At 37.0% G+C, this 21,609-nt stretch overlaps 1 protein-coding gene across 1 annotated transcript in view; it reads right to left on the minus strand.

The window, feature by feature from the left end:
• The window catches only part of DLGAP3 (DLG associated protein 3), a 2,055,905-nt gene that overhangs the window by 1,264,618 nt on the left and 769,678 nt on the right, over window positions 1-21,609 (minus strand). The window contains exon 2 of the mRNA XM_044059263.1: window positions 18,023-18,225. Within this exon, the coding sequence (XP_043915198.1) occupies window positions 18,023-18,225 (203 nt within the window). The remainder of the gene's footprint in view (window positions 1-18,022; window positions 18,226-21,609) is intronic.

Below are 21,609 nucleotides of genomic sequence, written 5' to 3' on the forward strand. Positions count from 1 at the left end.
GAGAGCTCAGTATAGCCCAACAAGGTACATCATAAGTCATTCACACCAATATGAGCTATGATGGAGTCATAACAGTACTTGTTGTGGAGAGACTTGAGTGCATGTGTGATCTGGTGGATCCTGGCACCCAACATTCAGCTGATCATAACCTTCTCCTTGTCCATCCTGATGAGTGGGACATCTGTGTGTCTCACTATACAGTCACCTATGACCAAAACATTTGATTTAGATGTGCTTTGCCTTAGGGGCTTGTTTGGTGAGACACTTGTGCTTCTGGTTTTATGTTAAGGTACTGTATTAGGTGCAGTATGTTTGTGTTTTGGAGGTCTCTGGTGTTTAGGTAAATTTCTGGTGAGTACCTCCTTGTATGCTGGTTTATGTGTTGAGAGCATGGTTTGTGCAGGAGGTGTAGTATGTTGGCTGACAACCTGTTCAGTGTCACTGTTCTGTGAAACAGAGAGCAAAGATTCCAAATTATTAGTGAATATGCATCTCTCACAAACTGAGCTTGAGTGGTTTAGGAGTAGTGGGTTGTCACTGTAAAAGAGGCAATTGCTCCATTGCCTCAGGATACCCATGTCAATCAGGCTAGCAGGAGAAATGAAGGAGGACTGACCATCCATAATTTTTGAGTCTTTCGGCTTTTCCCGGTTAGGGGTTGCCACAGCGGAACTCCGGTCCACTAATGATTGGCAGTAGATTTTTATGTACTGGCTTGCCAGGCCTAACGCACAACCTTCAACGAAGGAACGCCCATTCACACATGTCGCTACACAGAAGATGCTCTAACTGAGAATCGAACGGGCAGCATCTAACTGTGAGGCGACAACGCTACCACAGCACCACCACCGGAGTACTGACCATCCATAATACTAGGTTTAAATTTGCTTACTTAAATGAGGAAGGATGTGGTTTAATTGGGGGCTTAATGCTGGGTCTATACTATTGGGGCTCTCAAGGGTTATAAAATTATTAGACATTAGGACATTTCAGTTAAAGTGGCAAATGCTGTAGAAAGCCTGGCTGAGGTGCTCTCCAGGCAGCTAAGCACAATTTAAGGGACTCCCAAGTTGGAGCACGGGCAGCTTCTGAGGAAAAACTAATGTAAAAATCAATAAAAGAACAAGCGTGTCAGTAAGTCCAGGGGCTTAAGAAATCACAAAAGCAAGAATAAAGTCCACTTGAGCCACAGGTAAATGTAAAGTGTCTTTAATACTTAAAAGCAGCAACAAAACAGCAAATAGACATGCAAGAATCCAACTGTCACATATCGCTTCATCAGGCATGTTTAAACCACAAACTCGGACAGCTTAAATAAAGATGAAAGTTCACATGACCAATAAAAAACAATAAAAACAATTGATTAGTCTAATTAATCCAATTGCTATTTAGTATTAAAAATATCAGAACTTCACTAAAATTCACTAAAAACAGCAGTATTTAAGCCTTTCAAGCCTTATTTTGTAGTTTGCATAAAAACGGTTTAATACTAGTGTTATCATTCATTCCTGGGGGAAGATGCTCTTTAAACAGAAAAATCCATTTTAATTCAACTTGTTCAGTTAAAGCAATAAGATGTCGCCCTCTAGGACTGACTTTAATAACTTGCAAAATACAGAAAAAAATGGATGTTCAATGCCCTTAGCACTCATATGCCTATATAGTGCATTAGTAGAAACTTTCCTAGACGTCTCTGACATATGACTCACAATTCTTTCTTTGAACTTGCTGTTCATTTTACCTATGTAGTAGGCTGTACAACATACACATTTAGTGAAATAAATCACATTTCTAGTGTCATATGCACCAGTGTGTCTTAAAATAAAACCATTTTTCAAAACTGGATGTGTGATTGTACTCCCACATAAATGTATTTACAATATGTACATCTCAAACATTTCCTTGTACCACTCTTATTAAGAGCCAAACCATCACATCTATTCTGGTCTTTGTAATCTACATAAGTTTTTAAATTCTTATTTCTTTTATATCTGAAAGATATTATCTGAATCTCTATGCAGTTCAGAAATTCATTCTACCATTAGCCAGTAATTGTGTCCTGCACATCTTTTGTATTATAACCAAATGTTAACATATACCAATGTTTACTTCTATTGTATATTACTTTTAGATTTCTTATTAACACTAAAAGTATTCTTAGTAGAGAAAACAGGTGTATAAATGTCAGAATGTTCATTTTAAACATGGTCATATTTATTATGAACATGAGATGCATTATAACCCCTCTGTATAAAATCCATAGACATGTTTAAAAGTTATTACATTTCAGAGAACTCTTACTGATTTCAAAACAGGTAGAGTATTTGCCTAGTCCAATAGGAAGAGAGAGCAATCATCTGTTGAATGACCACCTACGCCAGTTCCACACCATCTTGATGTAAATACTTCCATGCTTGAACAACAATGTGCGACTGTTGATCCTAATGTTGTTTCCACCTTGGATCCCATTGATTTTTTTGATCATGCACAGGCTACACTTCCAATTCATGAGCCAAGACCACGCAGAGTGAAGTTTCGGAAGAACAATACCAAAAGGATGAGCACCAGTGGATGACCACACACGCGGAGCCTCACAAAGATGTCTTAGAAAGGCCTAATCTGGTATTTAATCTTTTAAAATACCCTATTTCTGAGACAGAACTCAGAGTACTGAATAAAGGCCTCTCATTTATTCCTGCTATATTTACCGACATTTCACAAACATTAATTGAATTTATATATTTTTTTAGAGCATTGAATCTTAGAGCTATGTTTGGAAATGGTGAATTATCCAATGACAGGCTTAAACATAGAAGCACATTTATTCCCCTGAATAATCCATATATTTATGCTTTTGAAAAGGCTGTACAACAGGAGATCTATACTTTATATAGCAACAAACAAAAAAGTTATTTTTATAATCTATCTCCACAACAGACTTAAGCCCTGCATTCCTTAATGTAAAACAAAGGCATCATTATAAAAGGAGCCGACAAAGGAGGTGGTTTAGCAATCCTTGATAGTGACTTTTATATAAATAGTGTTACTGAGATGCTGAGTACTGCAGATTATAGACAGATTAACAGGTTGCAAAGTTCTAAGATTAAAAAAAAAACATGTGAATAGTATGCTATAGGATTTGTTATTGCAGGAGAGTATTATGCAAGAATTGTATGATTATTTCTGTGTTAAAGATACCTACTTTCTAAGGTCTACTGAAAATTCATATGTCTCTTGCATCCCCATCGGTGAGGCCTATTTGTCTCAGTGCATGGTTGGATTACTGAACATCTCTCAAAATGTATAGATGTTAAATTAAAGGACAGTATCACTGGGACAGGCATTATTATCAAGGATATTCCTGACTTTCTTGAACAGTTATATGAATGGCCTGTTGTTAAAGATTTAAATGAAAATATTTTCATTATGTTAGATGTGGATTTGTTATTCACATCAATTCCAAACACTGAAGGTATTGAAATGACTAGGGAACATCTTCTTTTTCTACCATTGTACAATCTGGGACTTATAGACCTGATTTGTGAATTGCTGAAAATTGTGTTAACCAACAATGATTTCATTTTTCAAGAAAATGTATATGTTCACTTTAGGGGTTAGCTATGGGAACACCCATGGCAAATACCTATGCTAACACAGTGATGTTGAACTGGAAGCTGCAACATGTGTTAGATGCATCTACTCACCCCTATTTTTCCAACATTTCTTTTTATAAACAATTTGTAAACAACCTTTTTCTTGTATGGAAGGGAGATATGCTTTCCTTTGATAATTTTTTTGTGCATTTCTAGCACCACCAATTTCCTGTTTTAAGAAAAATATTAGATATGATCGGATTGAATTCTTAGATGTATCTATTATTAAGAATGTAGATGGCACTTTAGACATGCCTTTATAAAAAAAGAATGTGAAATGTAATAACTATCTACAGAGATCAAGTATGCACCCTCCATTTATGTTTGACAATATTGTAAAAGGACAGATGACTAGAGTGGCAAGGTACAATATACTAAGGATGACAATATGTCTACACAGCTTTTTGACATGTCTGCAGATTTTATACAGAGGGGTTATAGTGCATCTTGTGTTCAGAATATATGTTAACCATGTTTTACTTATTTATTTATTTAACATTTGTTTACCGGGAAAGTCCGACTTGGAATGAGTCAATTTTCAGCAGAGGCCTGGGGAGAAATGCTCCAGACACATGTCTTTGTAATGTGGGAAGAAACCGGAGCCCCAGGAAGAAACCCACATAAACACAGAGAGGACATGCAGACTCCAAACAGAAGGCACCCCAGCCAAGAATCAAACCAGCGAACCTGTTGGTATAAGGAGACAATGCAAACCACTGCACCACTGCGCCATCCAATGTTCTGACATGTATACACATATTTTCTCTATAAGAATACTTTTAATGTTAATAAGAAATCTAAAAGTAATATACAACCTAGAAATCAATATAGGTGTATGCTAGCGTTTGGTTATAACAGGAAAGACGTAAGTACTGGCCAATGGTAGAATGAGTTTCTGAACTGCATTTAGATTCAGATACTACATTATCTTTTGCATATAAAAGAAATAAGAATTTTAAAAAATACCTAGGTTACAAAGAAAAGAACAGATGTGATGGTTCTACTCTTAATAAGAGTGGTACAGGAAATGTTTGAGATGTAATATATCTATGTGGGAGGTAGAATCACACATCCAGTTTTGAAAAATTATTTTATTTTAAGACACACTGGTACATATGACACTAGAAATGTGATTTATTTTGTTAAATGTGTATGTTGTACAGCTTACTACATAGGTAAAACAAACTGGATTTTCAAAGAAAGAATTGCAAGTGATATGTCCAACATTTCTAGGAAAGTTTCTGCCAATGCATTATATAAGCATATAAGTGCTAAGGGCATTGAACATCAGTTTTTTTGTATTCTGCAATTATTAAAGTCATTCCTGGAGGGGGGTCATATTGCTTTAACTGAACAAGTTGAATTAAAATGGATTTTTCAGTTTAAATTGCATCGTCGAACAGGACTGAACAGTAACACTAGTATTACACTGTTTTTATGTGAACTACAAAATAAGGTTTGAAAGGCTTAACTACTGCTATTTTTAGTGAATTTTTAGTAAAGTTCTCATATTTTATCACTAGTAGTTGTATTAATTAGACTAACTGACTGCTTGTTAATTTTTAAATTTTTTTTATTGGTCATGTGATCTTGCATGTGTATTTAAGCTGTCTGAGTTTGTGGTTTAAACATGCTTGATGAAGCGATATGTGAAGGTTGGATACTTGCAGGTCTATTTGCTGTTTTATTGTTGCTTTTAAGTATTAAAGACACTTTACATTTGCCCGTGGATTTACGAGTGGACTTTATTCTTGGAAAAAAATTCTACTCTATCTTTTACGTCTATAAACACCAATGGTTATCTCCAGTGCACAGTGCTGCGCGAAAGTGCGCTACATGCAAACAGATGCCTTGGATTGCTCAGATGAAGATACTAGAGCAATGGGTGGTCACCAAACTCTGTGCAGCTGCGTTAAAACAGGTGTAATCCCATGTAAAAGTGGGACTTGTGTAGCAACTGTGAGAACCCTTTTTTAAAACAAGTTAGGCAACTTTCAAACAAGCTGGCCAATGGAAATGCTAAATGCTGAGGCTTATTACAGCAATCTCCAACTCAGATTGGTCCTTTGGTAGTCTCTTCTACCACAAGTGTGCAGGGGGCTCTAAATGTAAGATGGCTGGTTTTAGTGCTCAGATAGTGCCAAACAGTCTAGATTCAGAAAATCTGAATCTAGCCTATGATATAAAATATACAAGTACTACAAAATACAAAGTGCAGGAAAAACAGTCTCAAACAGCAAACAGTTGAAGCAGTGAAACAGCAAAATAGCTAAAACAGCTAAAAAGCAGTTAAAAGTAGGTGGAAATTGAGTAATGCACATTTTAAAAGTGCAGTACAGTGAATAAAAATACTTATTTTCTGCAGATTTCAAAGTATGCCTTGGATTTCATTTGGATTCACTCCAGAGATCAGAGAGAACACACCAATTCTAGAGCACTTCCAGCAAACTGAGCACTTCCAGCAGATTTCCTGCCTAAATACAAGCTAAATTAATCAATTTTCAAACAAGCTGGCCAATGGAAATGCTAAATTCTGAGCCTTATTCCAACAATTTTTAATTCAGATGGATCTTTTGCTATACTCTTCTTAAACCCTGCATCTTGTGTTTCTAAGGTAAACACACCTTAACCATTACACTAGCATCCCACTGGAATTAGCTGTTCTAGAAACAGCATCAGTAGAATCATAAAATAAATAAATAAATAAACATTGCTTGGTTACCTGTGAAACAGAAGCAATTAAACAGTCAAGAGATGTTTTACTCTCTGAAGAAAGCAAGTGAGCAGTTCATAGGTCCATATGTTCATAGACATATACTAGGTTAATGACCACCAGGGCCTTTATAAGCCTATCCGAGCATCTCAGTTGCATCCTACATGTTTATATGCCTTAGGTGTTATTTTAAAGGACATCAGTAAGCTAGTGAAAGATTTACAGACTACCTCTGTCCATTAGAGACATAGGTGCTAGACCCAGGGTGTATTTCCAATTTCTCATTCACTGGTCCATGTTATTTTTGACTAGAGCTAGGGAAAAGCTCTGCCTCACATAGATGTGAAGTCTGTTCTAGAGCAAGGGAATTTTCTGAGACACATACCCATCCCTCCAACATGTCATATGTATGTCACAAGCAAAGTTTAAATCTCTAGACCTCGTAATTCTGATGCTACTCATTTTGTGGATAGACAAAAGGTCTATCAGAGTGGGATCCAAGGACACCTTGCATGCCAGGCTTGGATTGTCTCTCAACAGTCTGTAGGAATCACGGTATAGAGATAGAGCTTTGAGCTGACCTGCATAGTACATGTTGTTTGCACTCTATATTCTTTTTGTGAGGAATCTCTGCGGATGTTCCAGTTGTTGCATGTGGAAGGTCAGGCACATACAAAAAGGGGCATTATACTCAATGATGGGCCTGATGAGGCACAGTGGAATAATGACCTCCTTGGAACAAGATGCCATGCCCTTACTAATAAATTGAGCATCATAGAATTACTTCCATACTACCTTACACACATGTTGGTGAAAAGCCAGGCTACTATCTACATACGTACCCAAATCTCTGACCTTTCTAAGGGTTGTGCTTTTGATGACATCATTTCCTAGGCTGGCTGACTTCCCAAATGTAATATTATATATTTCTTAGTAATGAGTTTTAAGCTGTGACTTTGGCACCAGTCATTTGTTACTCTTAGTCCTTCCTTTAGGATGTTAGTGTCTTGGGGGGATTCTATGACTGCTCCTAGTTTGCAATCATCTACAAACATCAGCAGCAAGAGGCCCTTGACATTAATCTTGCTTTCCTAGAAATAGATGCCAAAAAGGAGCAGACACATCACAAAGCCCTGTAGGACGTCACTAGTGACCAGCCTCTTTGTGGAGGTAGTCTCCCCTTTCTTAACTTCCTGGTGCTATCTGAGAGCTAGCTGGCTATCCGGTGTGAAGCATATCCGTTTATGCTATATCTGTGAGTTTGTTTACAACACCTGAGTTGGGTATTGTATCAAATGCCTTAGCCAGGTTCAGTGATGCCAGTATACACCATTTAACCCTGATCCACTGCCTTGGTAAGATTGTCAAAGAAGTTCACCAGGTTGAGTAAGCATGATTCAACCTTGATGAATCCAAACTGGTTTGGATCCAGTGTTTGAAGGTTTTGCATGTCCTAATTAATCATTTCCATGATAACTCTTTCCATGGTTTTGCATATGAGACTAGTCAGATTTATGGGTCTAATGCCTGCCTTTGTACAGAGAGATGATTGTTGCAGTTCTCCATCTGTATGGCACAAAGCCCTTCTGGAGGCTATGGTTTAATGTGATGTCTGTGGTCCCAGCAGGTCATGTTTCAGGCTACTTAGGAGGCATCCTCGGATGTTATCTGGGCCCATTGATGCAGTATTTATAGTCTTAGAGAGTGCACCCATGACCTGCTCCTTAGTGATAGTTGGTGGTAGGGTTTTGTGATGGTATTTCTTGGGGGGTCTTAGGGAGAGAGATGGGTAAAAACTGGAGCTGAATTTGTCATCCAACAAATTTGCTATGTCTTCCAGCTCTGTTTCGAAGCTTGTGTGCTGTCTTTGAGGTTTCAGACATAGCTAAAGAAAGCCTTGTGGTTGTCCTTGGCCTGAGAGACTATTTTTTTCCCTCAGATTTGGCTATAGCAGACTTAATTTGCCATCTTAATTGTTTATATTTATGAGAATATTTTTATCATGCTGGGTGTAACACTTCCAAATCTTGACTGTGACTTTTTTCTTTTGTTGTACAACCTATTTATGCATGGATTCCACCAAGGAGGTTTGTTTTTTGAGTTAGTTCTGGTCTTATCTCTTGTAAGTACAGCTGTCTCTATTCATTTATTGACATGACTGTACAGGGTTTCTGTGAACAATTCTGCATAGCCAGTTTTGTTCTCAGGGTTTGGTTGTAGTGGTGGTGGTGGGGGGGGGTGCTTAAAATTTTGACAGGTTATCACTTAGAGTAGGAAGTTTGTCTTAAAATAGTTCCTAAATGTTACAAGGTTAACTGGGGTCACAGAACTGATTTTGTTTTATAAAGGAGACAACTTTATGGGCTGACCTTTCGAGAGAGGACAGTACTCGGGGTTGGGGGGGGGGGGCAGCATTTTCCCGTGTTTATGAGTACAAGCTTGAGGATGTTTGCACCTCTAGTGAGCATATAGAATATGTAGTCCACAGTGTTTGTGTTTACAAAGTCCAGGAATCTCTTGGACTGTAAGTTTGGGGTTGTGTAAGTATCCCAGTTTATAGTGTGGTAGTTGAAGTTGCCCATGACTATTGAGTTGAATGGTGAGGGTCTGCAGTAAATCCAACTATGAGTTATGAGTTACTTGTGTCATAGATGGTGACCTATTGCTTGATAGGATATGAAATGGGACTTTGTCTATGGAAATCTGAACATGGAGAAACTCTAGTGTGTCATCCTGTATGACTAGCCCTGAGATGAGTTTGTTGTTCATATAGATTGAGACATCTCCACCTTTGGTCCCTGCCTGTGCAGTAACTGGCCTGAATGTGTGGAAGGCATAATAGCAGGGTGATTTCTGCAGCTTTTAACCATGTCTCAGTAACTGCACAGATGTCCACACTCCATGGTGAGGAGAGCCTGGAAAGAGTGTAATTTCTTGTTTAGGCTCCTGGCATTGAGCAGTAACACCTTTAGATTCTCTTGCATTGGTTTTGCTACATTGGAAGGTTAGTCAGTTTTATCATTGCCTAGAAAAGGCACTATAGGGGAGAGGGCAATGTTTTAGCCAATATTCAAAAGTCTAAAGGGGACAGGTGCAGACCATTCTTGGTTAAGCAATGTAGTCTGTTGACCATATCCTGCCATGCTGACAAATATTGTGCTCGCTTGGAATGACACCAGAAACTAAGCCAATTTTTGAAAGTAAACCATCTTTTCTTCACACTGAGGCATCATCTTTGGTGAAGGTAAAATGCTGCTCAGTGCTAGGCCAATACCAGCCCGGGCCACATTGTCTGTGAGTTAACTTTCTCATATTCTCAAATGATGCCAGCAAACATTTTAACATGTCAGCCTGTCATTTTAGAATTCTAAATGTTAAGGTGGCAGAAGAATAAATGTTTTCCTAAATCTATCAAAGCCTTTCCCATCCTTATCAGGAAGAATATGATTATCATCACAACATATTTGATTGCAGAAGGCTTACAAAAGAAGTTACTTTATGTTTAGATATTAGATTAGAAAATAAATATTTATGCACACAAGCAACCTTATAAGAGCTATCTGACTTTTTATGGACAGGAGGTTGACTGTCAGGCATACTATAATCTGTTAAGAAAAAGTTCTCTAATGGAGGCAAAAGAGGAGAAGAGCAGAAGTAGCTGCTGGCTGAGGAACATCCAGTTGTAATATATCGTACAATGTTTGGTCTGATACTGGAGTTTCATTCTGTTCCCACTGAAATAATCCTTTCATTTTAGTAACAGTTTCAGTAAAAGGTAGCTGTTCTAGGGGAGAATCTGAAGAATCACTTTCTTCAGAGTCAGGAATTTTCTGCTTCACAAAAAAACTAACCTCCCAATCTATACCATGCTCTTATTACTGGAAATCAATGTCATAAAGTGAGGGAACCTTTTCTTTTACTGCTCATTGAGGAATTAGAATTTAAAAACTAAAGGTTTATAATAACCTCTTAGCAAAGCCTAATAAATCCTTCTTGTCTGATGTCCATTAGGTAGAGTAGCCAAAAGTTTGACTTTCTGTTTCTGTTTTTTTTTTTTTCCTAGGGGATTCCCCAGAAACAGAAAAACTCAAAGTTAGAGTGCTTGCCCAAGAATCAGGCACCATAGTGTGGTTACATGGTAAAGTATCACCCACTCCATTAACAAGAGTGATTATCCCATGCCCACCTAGAATAGCCTAACAGCTGCAGAGGACGAAGCTAACCCCTGTCTATAGTTGCTTCCCAAGAAGCTACACCAGAAGAAAACAGTGAAAAAGATGTGTGGTCTGAGAACACAGATTTGGCCACAGCTCCTTGTCATTTTTCATTTTCTTTTTCTTCTGAATGCAGGATGGAATAACAAAACAGCCAGTAGCCTACTCCATAGGTCAGCTGAAAAAAGAACATGAATCTTTCTTATTGAAGCCTGGAAGATTTGATCAGTGTCCCAGCAGAAAAACATTTTTTTATAACGCAATATAGAGTGACAACATTAAAAAAACACTTGTGCCAGCCCATTACATAATTCAGTAAAGAAAATTATTATAATACGTTTCCTCAGAAAATCTTTTAAAATGGTAAAAAAAAGACTAAAGATAAAATGGTCTTATAACAGTTCCTGAAATTATTCCTTTGCTACAAATAAAAGGTTTTGTGGAAGGCCCCCTTCATAGGGTACTTATTTGAGAAAGCCTTGTGAACATACCTCTCAAGTGTACCTCATTACGAGGAACGTACCTCATTTGGGGTCTTAAAAAGTTCATGTTCCTCAAAGTTCCTCAGTGTTCCACATTGAAAGACTTTGTCACACATTCAGTGTTAGGAATTTTTTAAAGTGAAATCCATGGTAAATAGAAATTAATCATATCAATTCATTAAAAGATCTTCTTTATAAGTAAAACCAGCATATTTTAACCATCCTATGGCCTTCCTAGTTGAAGTTGTTAGTAAGCCATTAGTATATGTTCCACATTTTGCCCATTTGTTCCACATTATGAGGGTTAGTGTTCCTCATTTTGGAGATGGAAGGTTGAGAGCTATGCTTGTGAAAGTGCTAGCTGAGTAGTAGTCCTTCAAAGTCAGCAAGCGGAGTACAGTTTAATGGCAAGAAAGTTCTGATCACATGGAATACAACTCCCTAACTTTATATGCCTATCCTCACACCCATTAGTGGCTGGGGTACATGGAAGGTGCCCTAAATCTTTGAAATGCTGGCCAGCCATCAAACCCTTTCCAGGATATAACCCATAAAGCTTAGGCTACTGCAATTGTGATCTAATGATAAACACCCAAAGCTCTGTTATATGGGATCCAGCAAATCCTGAGTTATACGCCAAAGACTGATAAATCCAAATCAATTCTTCCAGTAGTATTATGAACACTAGTACATGCAGGTATTCAGTAATACAGTTGAACTAAAATGTAATATTTCAGTGTTACACAGGAATGATTAATACAAAAATTATTAAATTAATCTTTTGGCCCTGTAGAATTTCTCATTTCTTTATCTCATAATCATGGCAACAGTTGGGGAAAAGGACCACTGCAAGCATAGCTTAAAATGGCATCTCCTTTATTGCTTCTGACCCCCAGAAAAAAAAAAGATCTTCTCTGCAGTTAATTTCTAACAAAATATACTATTTTATAACTCTTGTTCAATGTTCTGATTCAAGAATGCCACTGCCAGATCTGAACATGATTAACAAGCTTCCTCTCAAGCAGACAACAGATCTGCTAGTGGGCCCTCTTCTTTGTAAACTGCATAAATTACATCCATTTTTCTTTTTCACAACAGGATCTCAATTCAGTACTCCTGGTATAATATTATTTCATTCCTCACAAATGCTTTGTCACTCCAATCATAACAAACTCTTTTCTAGTGACCACAGTTTTTTCAGTGCTAGCCCTAAGCTTTGTGAATTACTGCCTGCATCCCTAACAAGTAGTGAGATATAGTCTATATTTCAAAAAATATATGGGTATGTGTGTGTGTGTGTGTGTGTGTGTGTGTGTGTGTGTGTGTGTGTGTGTGTGTGTGTGTGTGTATACACATACATATAAAAAATGTCCCTAGTAATGAGTACCTCTACTTCCTCTACTCCTAAATCCAGTCTAACAGCATTTTTTCTTTTGCTTCGTTTTGCGTATGTCCCACGTATACAACCTAAAATGGAAGTGTGCATTATATGGTATGTATTTTCAGGTCTACTTCTAATCATGGAAAGACCACTTACCCAAAACTAAATTTATAGAGATGACAACACCAAACTTTGAATACATCGAACATTTATACTACCGAATTTTTTAACAGGAACATATCCACTTGGCCAACATGGGGCATGGGGAAAATTGCCTTTTTCCTCACTGTAGTGCAATCCCAGAGTTTGTATATTTAGTTATGGGGGTGTGGGGGGTTTGGTGGGTTTAACATACTGCAGTGTGTTTCTACTTTGGATGTTGGCCAAGTGCATATGTTCCCTGTTAAAAAAATTTGGTAGTGTGATTCTTCGGTGTATTCAAAGTTCACTGTTGTCTTCTCAGTAAATTCACTTTTGGGTAAATGGTCTTTCAATGATTAGAAGTGACCCATGTTTTTTCATGTTCAAGTTGTGTGACACTGATAAATGCTAACTTTCTGAAATGGGCACTTCATATGATATGGAACACTAAGCATATTAGATTATTATTACATCTGTATTATATTTTTATATTGTATGTACCATATTGACAACATTTTATTAAACTTTTTGAATGTTATTTACTGCTATGCTCTATGATTTAAACTGCATTATTATGCAGTTATCTGCTTCTTGAGTTAATGCTATCCAGTTTAAGTCTATCCACTAGAATTAACAATGACATGCCCTCACAGGAATGAAGCCAGTGGTTGCAAACAGTGTCTGCAGGAATATGTCAGGCAGTGACGCACATAACATAATAGACATCTTGTCTGCACAATGATGAGTGTAGTCTGCAGTAGTGTAGGATGTGATATTCAGTGGAAACAGCACTGGTCTACTCACAGGACAGATGTTCTGAAGAGAATCATCGGAGATGTCAACACTGCTAGTCTATGTAGTACACTCATGGAAGGGTAAATAGTAGAAGTAATGCAACAGTAAAAGTGATGTGTTTCTATCAGAGCAGCATTAACAAATTTACACCTACAGCACTGGTCATGCTGGTTGCTGCTTCACATTCACAGTGCAAGCTGTTTCCGCTAGCTTGTCCTATTCAAAGCTGCCCTTTTTGAAAGGTAGACTACACACAGTTATTTCAGAGTAACTTAATCTCAGTACAGAATTTGCTGTACTGATTGCCATGGTTAAGCAGTTTTAAAGTGAGGAAATAATTTTAACTGAACAAGTAAGACCAACACTGTTTTATTTGTTTAGTTTAAAATATTTTTCTCATATTTCAATTTTCTTTGACTGTAGGGTCTAGTCAATTGTTGTCCAGCCTGACAGCAGTTAGGAATGTGACACTGAATTAACTTGATTGGTGGCCAATGTTAATGAATTATCAACTGTCCATCAATGAAACAGAGGTAAAATATACAGTACAAGTCATAAATGCCTGCTGCCATGGAATTATTTGTATTGGAAGCTGTGCTTCATGCATATGCCATGTGATCCATCTCCCTGACATGTGTGCTACAGGTCAGTGTGTGTTCTGTCTAGCTCCAAAGAAATTCATTTTCATTAAACATAGAACCTTCAGAACACATGAAAGCAGGATGTGCAACTTCCTTTTCTGAGACCGGACATTATGTATGGAAATCAACCAGCCCAGCAATATTGAACCTCTTATGATATTTGAAATCTTCTAGATGTTTTCCATCTGTCTTATTTATTTAATACTATACATATTAGGCTATTTAACTCTTCTTACAATGTCCAGTGCAGCTGATTTTGTTCTGATTTAACCTCGCATTATTGTAAAATTGTGTATTCCTTTAATGGTACACTGTAGGAGTTTTTTAAAAGTCTATACAAAATGTTATGGCTTCTTGTTTTCTATTGGTTATATTCTTTACTACATATTCTAGTATCACTGCAAGCTTCCTTAATGCTTTCTCATATTGCTGTCTTTCACATGACTACCTCTAGTTTCACCTCTTCCTTCTGCTTGCTGTATCCTCTCTATTTATTTATTTCCAAAGCTTCTGCTTTCTAGATGAATTATTTTATATTCTGTACTATATTTAAGCATCATTGTCTAAGCCATTCCATTAGTCTTGACCAAATTTTTTCTCATCCTTTATATGCCTTCCTGTACTGTTGCATAACTTAAAATTGCCAGCAAACAGGTAAGTTACTTAAAAACCTCAGAAATACAATAAAGAGACTTGACCCAAGATCTAATCCATGTTGTATCCTGACAACCGATCTCTAACCTTCTTTCTGAGTGGGCTTCATTTCCTATAAATCTGGTCTATTATCTATTCAATATTATACCCGCACTACATTCTAAAAGCTCACTATATTTATTTCTAATTTTTTAAATAACCTAGATTCTAAAACCACCCCATATACCGTGCTAAAATTTTTGCAGGTTGTGTCATCATTCTCGAAAATTCAGAATGCTCAATTAGATATCCATTTTAGCTCCATCAGGTATAAGTTTCATTTTCTAACTTAGGGCTAGGGCTGCAATACACTATTTTTTTATTTCAGCAATGATTGCATAATTTCCTATACAGGTAAGCTCAAACTGAAAGGTTTATAGTTTCTGGTTTGCTTCCACTCTTTCAAAAGGGAGCCACCCATTATCTGTATTATATATATTCTTAGAAATGCCATTTTCCTTTCAAAATTTATCAACAAATAGTTACTGGCATTACTAGATCTACACTCCATTCTCAAATGATTTTAAGATAGTACCATCAGGCCAAAACAATTTATCTGTCCATCATTCATGGAGTTACTTCAGTATATTTTCTTCTGTGAAGAAACTGGGATCAACACTGCTTTTCAGAGCTTTTCTCCTTTTTACAGTTGGTAAGTCATCAGTCTGATTCCTCACAAATTTCATGAGTACTGAGCTGTATTTCTTTAACAATAAGTTTAATTTCATTATCTCTACTTTGCCAGTCTTTGCTTCTATTAATACTGTATTCTATTTTCTATTCAGCATTTATTTTTTTCTATTTTTTTCTACACCTTTCTGCTTCAGTTCTTATTGCTTATGGCCATCCTCCTGAGTTTTCTTGTATTTCATGTGTAACACATATTTCCCCTTAGTTGCTGACACTTCTTTGAGAATCTTGCACTTTTTAGATAAATTCTTCTTTGAGAATCTTGTACTCTTTCGGTCTAACTCTTATTGGTTCCTCAGCTCTTTTGCACTGTGCAACTCTTATACCTCTGCTATGCATAGGAAATCCTACTGCCTTTTTGCACCCATCTGCTCAACTTCAAGGGACTTCTGAACATTAATATCCATTCTTCTCCTCTTGTCAAAATTTCTTGCTTGTAAACACACATGGGTATTCCATGTCCATGTTCCCATTTCTTTAAAGAACAAGTGACTATACAGTTGTTCTTGCTCATGTTTCTTTAAAAGAAAATGTGGCTATCCCATGGGGTCCATTAAAATCTGATATTTAAACACTTGCAATCTCTTGCCTTAAGCTACATAGGGAGATCCTTTTATCTCTTATTATGGGACTTTAATATGTAGATTATTATTATTACTATTATTATTATTATTATTATTATGTTCTTGTTGTTGCAAATCTCTCTTCAGCTGGGGGTGGTTGAATTAAACACTGTCAGAAACATATAGATGGATTGTCAACTTCCTACCTTTGAGTTTGATGACTTCCCTTAAATTTTCAAACTGGATCACAAAGTAAGTCACAATTATGTTAGGTCATCTGCTTTGACTGTATTAAAGTCAAATTTGTAGCTATAAATATTTCCCCTAAAGCATGTGCCAGGTCACATGTCTGTCAGTTTAGACATAGAGTTCTCATATATAGTCAACAGGCAGATGGACATGCAGGAGGCAGCAAATCAGGATGTCTTTTAAAAGTTGTAGTGTGAGTAGTAGGGCCAATGTAATCCACTGGAAGAATGGGTAGTAAGACAGTTGGGAAATGTTTAAATAGTGTGGTAAATGTCAAGTGGCAGGGTGGAAAATGGAGGAGCACAGAAATACTTACATTCTTTTTTGGTGGGCATTTTGAGATGTTGTATGGTATGAATTTTCAGTGATATGTAGCCCTTTAGCAAACTAAGCAAAACAGAGTCAGTAGCTATAGAGAAATGAGAGGCCACTACTTAGAAATGTAGCAGGGCAGAGCAGTAGTGAGGGTGCTGTAACAAAGAGAGCAGATGAGGTGGTGCACATACTTAAACCACCTAAAAGTCGTTGATGTCATCCAAAAGGTAATAGGAGTCAGCAGGGCATATAAGGCAGGGAAAACCTGTATCCACTTGCAGTATGATACTTTGAGGACATTGCTGGCAACTCTTGTATGAAGAATGGGTAACCTTGTTGTATAGTTTTCCATATTTTTGCAGCTGACTCATTTAATAGATAACCCTAAACTGTCAGAAATACATTAAATATGCAGTACTCATCTCAAACCTAGATATTCCTTTTACTATTTTGGTAACTATATTTAGTGTGTCTGTAGGATTTTATTATTAATCATTTCTGCTTTAAACTTGTAGTAGCTTGACGTCAGTTGTTATATTATTGATTAGAAATTTTAAGCTCTCACTTTGTGGGACAATCTAAGCTTACCATACATTGAGAATGCAGATGGTACACATATATAATGATGCAGAATATGCATGTGTTTTAATTATTTGAAAATTTACATCAGCTGTGGAATGTGATCCACCATTTGCAGCAGTCTGTCTGACAAGACCACTTGCTATAAAGGAATGGCCCTGCTAAAGATGTGGTTAAAGTTCCTTTGTACCGCAGCTGATGAAGAGTCAGCCAGAGAGGGCTACTGCTTTTATAATTATATAAAAAGGTATTGAAATGCCTCAACAACAATAAAACAAAATCAAGAAAATTACAGCAAGCAAAATGAAAAAATATAAAATACAAAAAAAGTAGTTTGTAAATCACATTGTTAGTTTCTCTGTTGGTTTATGATGAACTGTTTCAGTACTTACAAAAAGAGATACAAGTGAATGAAATATTATGTAAACCAAGTTATTAAATTAAATGCTTTCTTAAATACTATAATGTGATGCAAACACCCAGTGTTAACATCACATTTTCTTTAGCTTCTTCCTGAGCATGAATCATAGTGGTAAGTGTGAAAAAGAAAATATTTAAAATGTTACTGTTTACCAATAAGAGGGTACTCATTTTAATGGCAGAATTCATAAAATACTGCATATTTAAACAAAAAAAAGATCAAAACTGCATTGCTGCTTTTCTCCATAATTTGATTTTCATTCTCAGTTATTTAAGATAATTGGTATGTATCAGGCTTCCTCACTTCTGACTTCCACACTTGCTACGTGGACATGCAATGAATTTAAGGGCTTGCATTCACACACTCTCAGTCTTTCTGGCAGAGTCATGCTTTGGATAATACTCTAAAACAGGAATGAGATGCCAGTGCATGCCTGTGTTGATGTGATGGGTGGCCATGCACAACAGTAGTACTTTCTGTCTGTTTCCTTACTTAGACCGGATCTGATCAACACTCGATGTCCTGTGGTAGTTCTCATTCTGAGGTATACCCTTTGGTGACATCTTGGGACTTGTGTCTGAGTCACCACTGTCATCATCACCCATGGCTTTGATGTAGCTACCACTTCGCATCCGCCGACAGGGAATCTCTCCATCTTTGATCCCAGGGTAACCACTCCAGTCATCTTGGGGTACCTAAAAGAATAAATTAAATGGGTCATATTTATAAAGGAGCAGTTCCTGTACTCATTTTAAGATGGTTCCTAAATTGTTTCAGAGTATTTTGTGTCAATACAGATTTTGCTCGCTAGCAATATGATATAAAATATAACTTTAACAGTATGCACAATTATGGAATCACATTTAGGTATAATGGCACAGATTTTAGTTGTTTGTATTGGACTTAACCTGGTGCACAAATAAAAAGGTACTTGTTTCTGACTAATGTAAGTCAAGCTGAAGAGAATAAAGTAAAGCAATATGTAGGCACAGTATGTGCCCAGTTCCCAGCTATTCTGTTTATTTGAACAAACTAGTTCTCAGGCTTCAGAAAGTTAAGTGAATGGTACATTGTGTGAGGATATTAGATACTGGTATCTGTGCTAGCATGACTGGCTGAAGTTTTGTAAATACCTGTAAATAATTGTTAATTACCCTGTGTTATATATGCCAGCATGATTTGCTATAATTTTGTAAATAAGTTTATGTTTTATGATTATTACTTTTAATTATGTAAGATGTTTGAATCAAACAGTGTTCTTTTGGCTGACCAAATGTAAATGTTTTTTAAAAAATAATTCTGAATATAGGTTATGCCAGTCAGATGTGATGTCATTGTGTGCTAGAGCTGAAAGGAATAGAATCTCCAAAGCAGCTGTTTTCTTCATAGATATGAGTGAGTAAAATTCTCATGACAGCTTTCTGTGACTTTTAAAAAAAACATTCTGCTATAAAAGCAGGTTCTGGGTCAGTTAAAGTTGGGTCTGCTACACAAACCTGAAATCCCACTTACCCGACTTTCAGAAAACCAAGATGATAAGGCCGAAATCTCAGAAAACAGACCACCTAGAACATTGATTCTCAACTCCAGGTAAGTAACCGCTTGGCCAAACAAAAAAAAAAAAAAAAATTAAAACCGAAGTAAATTAAACTTACCCATGTGGGGAGCTGCACCCCCCACAACCCCTAACTAAATTTGCCAACTCTGAGATTGCACTACGGTGGAGGGAAGGGGCAATTTTCAACATGGCGGCCAAGTGGTTATTTACCTGGAGTTGAAAGTCGGTGTTCTGGGTGGTCAGTCTTCTGAGTTGTCGACTTTTTCGCTTGGTTTTATGAAAGTCGGGTAAGTGGGATTTTGTGTTTGTGAAGTAAACCGGTTAAAATTCAGTAGTTGTTGTAGTTGTTCAGTTATTGTTCAGTTTTCAGTTTTTGTTGTCCAGATCAGTAGTTATCACTCAGTTTGTTTTCCAGAGCTGTTCAGCAATAATTGTGGATGCTGTTACTCCAGTAACTGAGGAACCAATAATAGCCTATAGAGTGGGAATAAATTCTTATCTTGCCTGGCAGACGTAAGAGTATCATCTTGCCTTTTTGAGTTAATTAGATTAGGTAAGGATAGTTTATCTTTAGATAGTTAGGGAAATATAGTTACAGGGATATAGTTTTTCTACAATCAGTGTGAAATCTTTTCTACAGTGTTATTTTCATAATTCCTGTGTGTGAAACTCTGTGGTTTATTAGAAACATTCAGTGCATACATGTTTTACATAATTTTATTTATCATTAAATATTCTACTACCTCTTGTTGTGGGCTGGTTATTTAGAAATTACTTTTAGTAACCCAAGAGTGTTTATGCTTACTGTTAATAAACCAGGACCACTCTGAAACGCCTTACTGCTTGTATTACATGCTAACATTTATATCAATAGCTATTTTACCCAGAATAATTGAGCACCCCTTTTGAAGGGTATTGTATTATTTGACTGTTGCCAGCCGTTACCTTGTAATTTGGGAAATAGGACATAGCAGGTACATCTGTGCCAGTCTTTCCCAAGAGTGTTTGTATGTGTGAATATCAAATATTTAAGAATAAGTATGTTAAATACCTAGAACTGGGTCACAGTGCTCTGCAGTGGTTAGTATGAAGACTCTTTTGGGGACATGGACTAAAGCATATAGCCCAGTCCCAGGTTTGGAGCTTGTTCATGGTATACTTATAGGGGAAATTGTGTACTTCTATCCCTGCTTTCAGTGATGCTCCCTTACTGGAGACAGTGGTGAGGATTGACTCTCCTTAGTTACTGCCCTGGGTTTAAGTGGGGTCATTACATGGGTCTATATTATTTAATCAAACTGTCATTTTAGTGAATACCTATTTATTGAACACTATTGAGCAAAAGCAGACTTCAATGAATGGTTATTTCTGCGAAGTTTCATGCAGAGAAAGAAACTAGTCGGTCATCACCTGGAATATGCCCTTTTCTCCACTGTAGTGTAATCTTGGAGTTGGTATATTTAGTTAGGGAGAGTGTGTTGGGGGGGTGAAGGCCCCCACTTTGCTGATTTTAAGATTTTGTATTTTTTTGTCTGGTTGGTAGCTGACCTACTAGTATTTTTCCCTGTGCAGAACTTCACTAAAATGATAGTTTGTTGAAGTCAGCTTTCATTCAATAGGGTTTGATAAATAGGTATTTGCTAAAATGGCATTTCAACCTAGTGATATAGACCCCATCACACATGGTACCCCTCAATGGCTAAGTGAGGTAAATACCCTTAAATAACTGGGCCACATGATAATACAGAAAAAAAGCATAGTCAAGCAATGCAGGTACTAAGGAGTATAGACAGATCTGTGTTTAGGTCTCATGTAGAAATGGGAAGCATAATATTGATATTGTTTTAAAATAGTTTAATTTATTTACAAACTTGCAAGCCTCCTCCCCTATAAATCCAGAGGAGCTGCTGGACTGCCACAGTAATATCTAGGATTGAATGTGCATTACAGTGGACTAACCTAAGCTACTTCCAAAGCACCAGTACCTTTCACACTGTAATTAACAAAATCTGTAAATTAATCTCGTCTCTGATCTGCAAGAATGGGATCCCACTGCATATTTGAAAGCCTGCCTATCATATCCTTGATCCTTGTAACTACAAGAAGTTAAGTACCAATAAGAAAAAATGCATGTATTATCATAAAAACTGTTGTATCTCAACTTGGGATTCAGTAAACCCCATGTAGGCTTTGTGCAAAGCCTACACAGAGCTTACATGTTTATGCAGTGATGAGCGGTGAGCAGCAGCTCTGATTGTATATTCATGCCATGCACCGCATTTAAACATGAGTAAGCATGGTTTTGTGGCTGGCAACAGTATTGCCTGCCAGGAAACCATGTAACACAACATGGATAGCAAAACTGTTTAACTCAAAGCACAGTAGGTTAGTGGGTTTTCACAGAATGCCACGATGATCACCTGGGCTTAATATATATTTCTTTTAGCTATCAATCTCTTACTGCAAGAAATCTGGACAAAGCACAACATAATGGGGGGGGGGGGGCAATGATGCAGAAATA

This window comes from Protopterus annectens, chromosome 1.part2 (genome assembly GCF_019279795.1).
Source record: "Protopterus annectens isolate FY-2018-M chromosome 1.part2, PAN1.0, whole genome shotgun sequence".
Classification (NCBI taxonomy): domain Eukaryota; kingdom Metazoa; phylum Chordata; order Ceratodontiformes; family Protopteridae; genus Protopterus; species Protopterus annectens.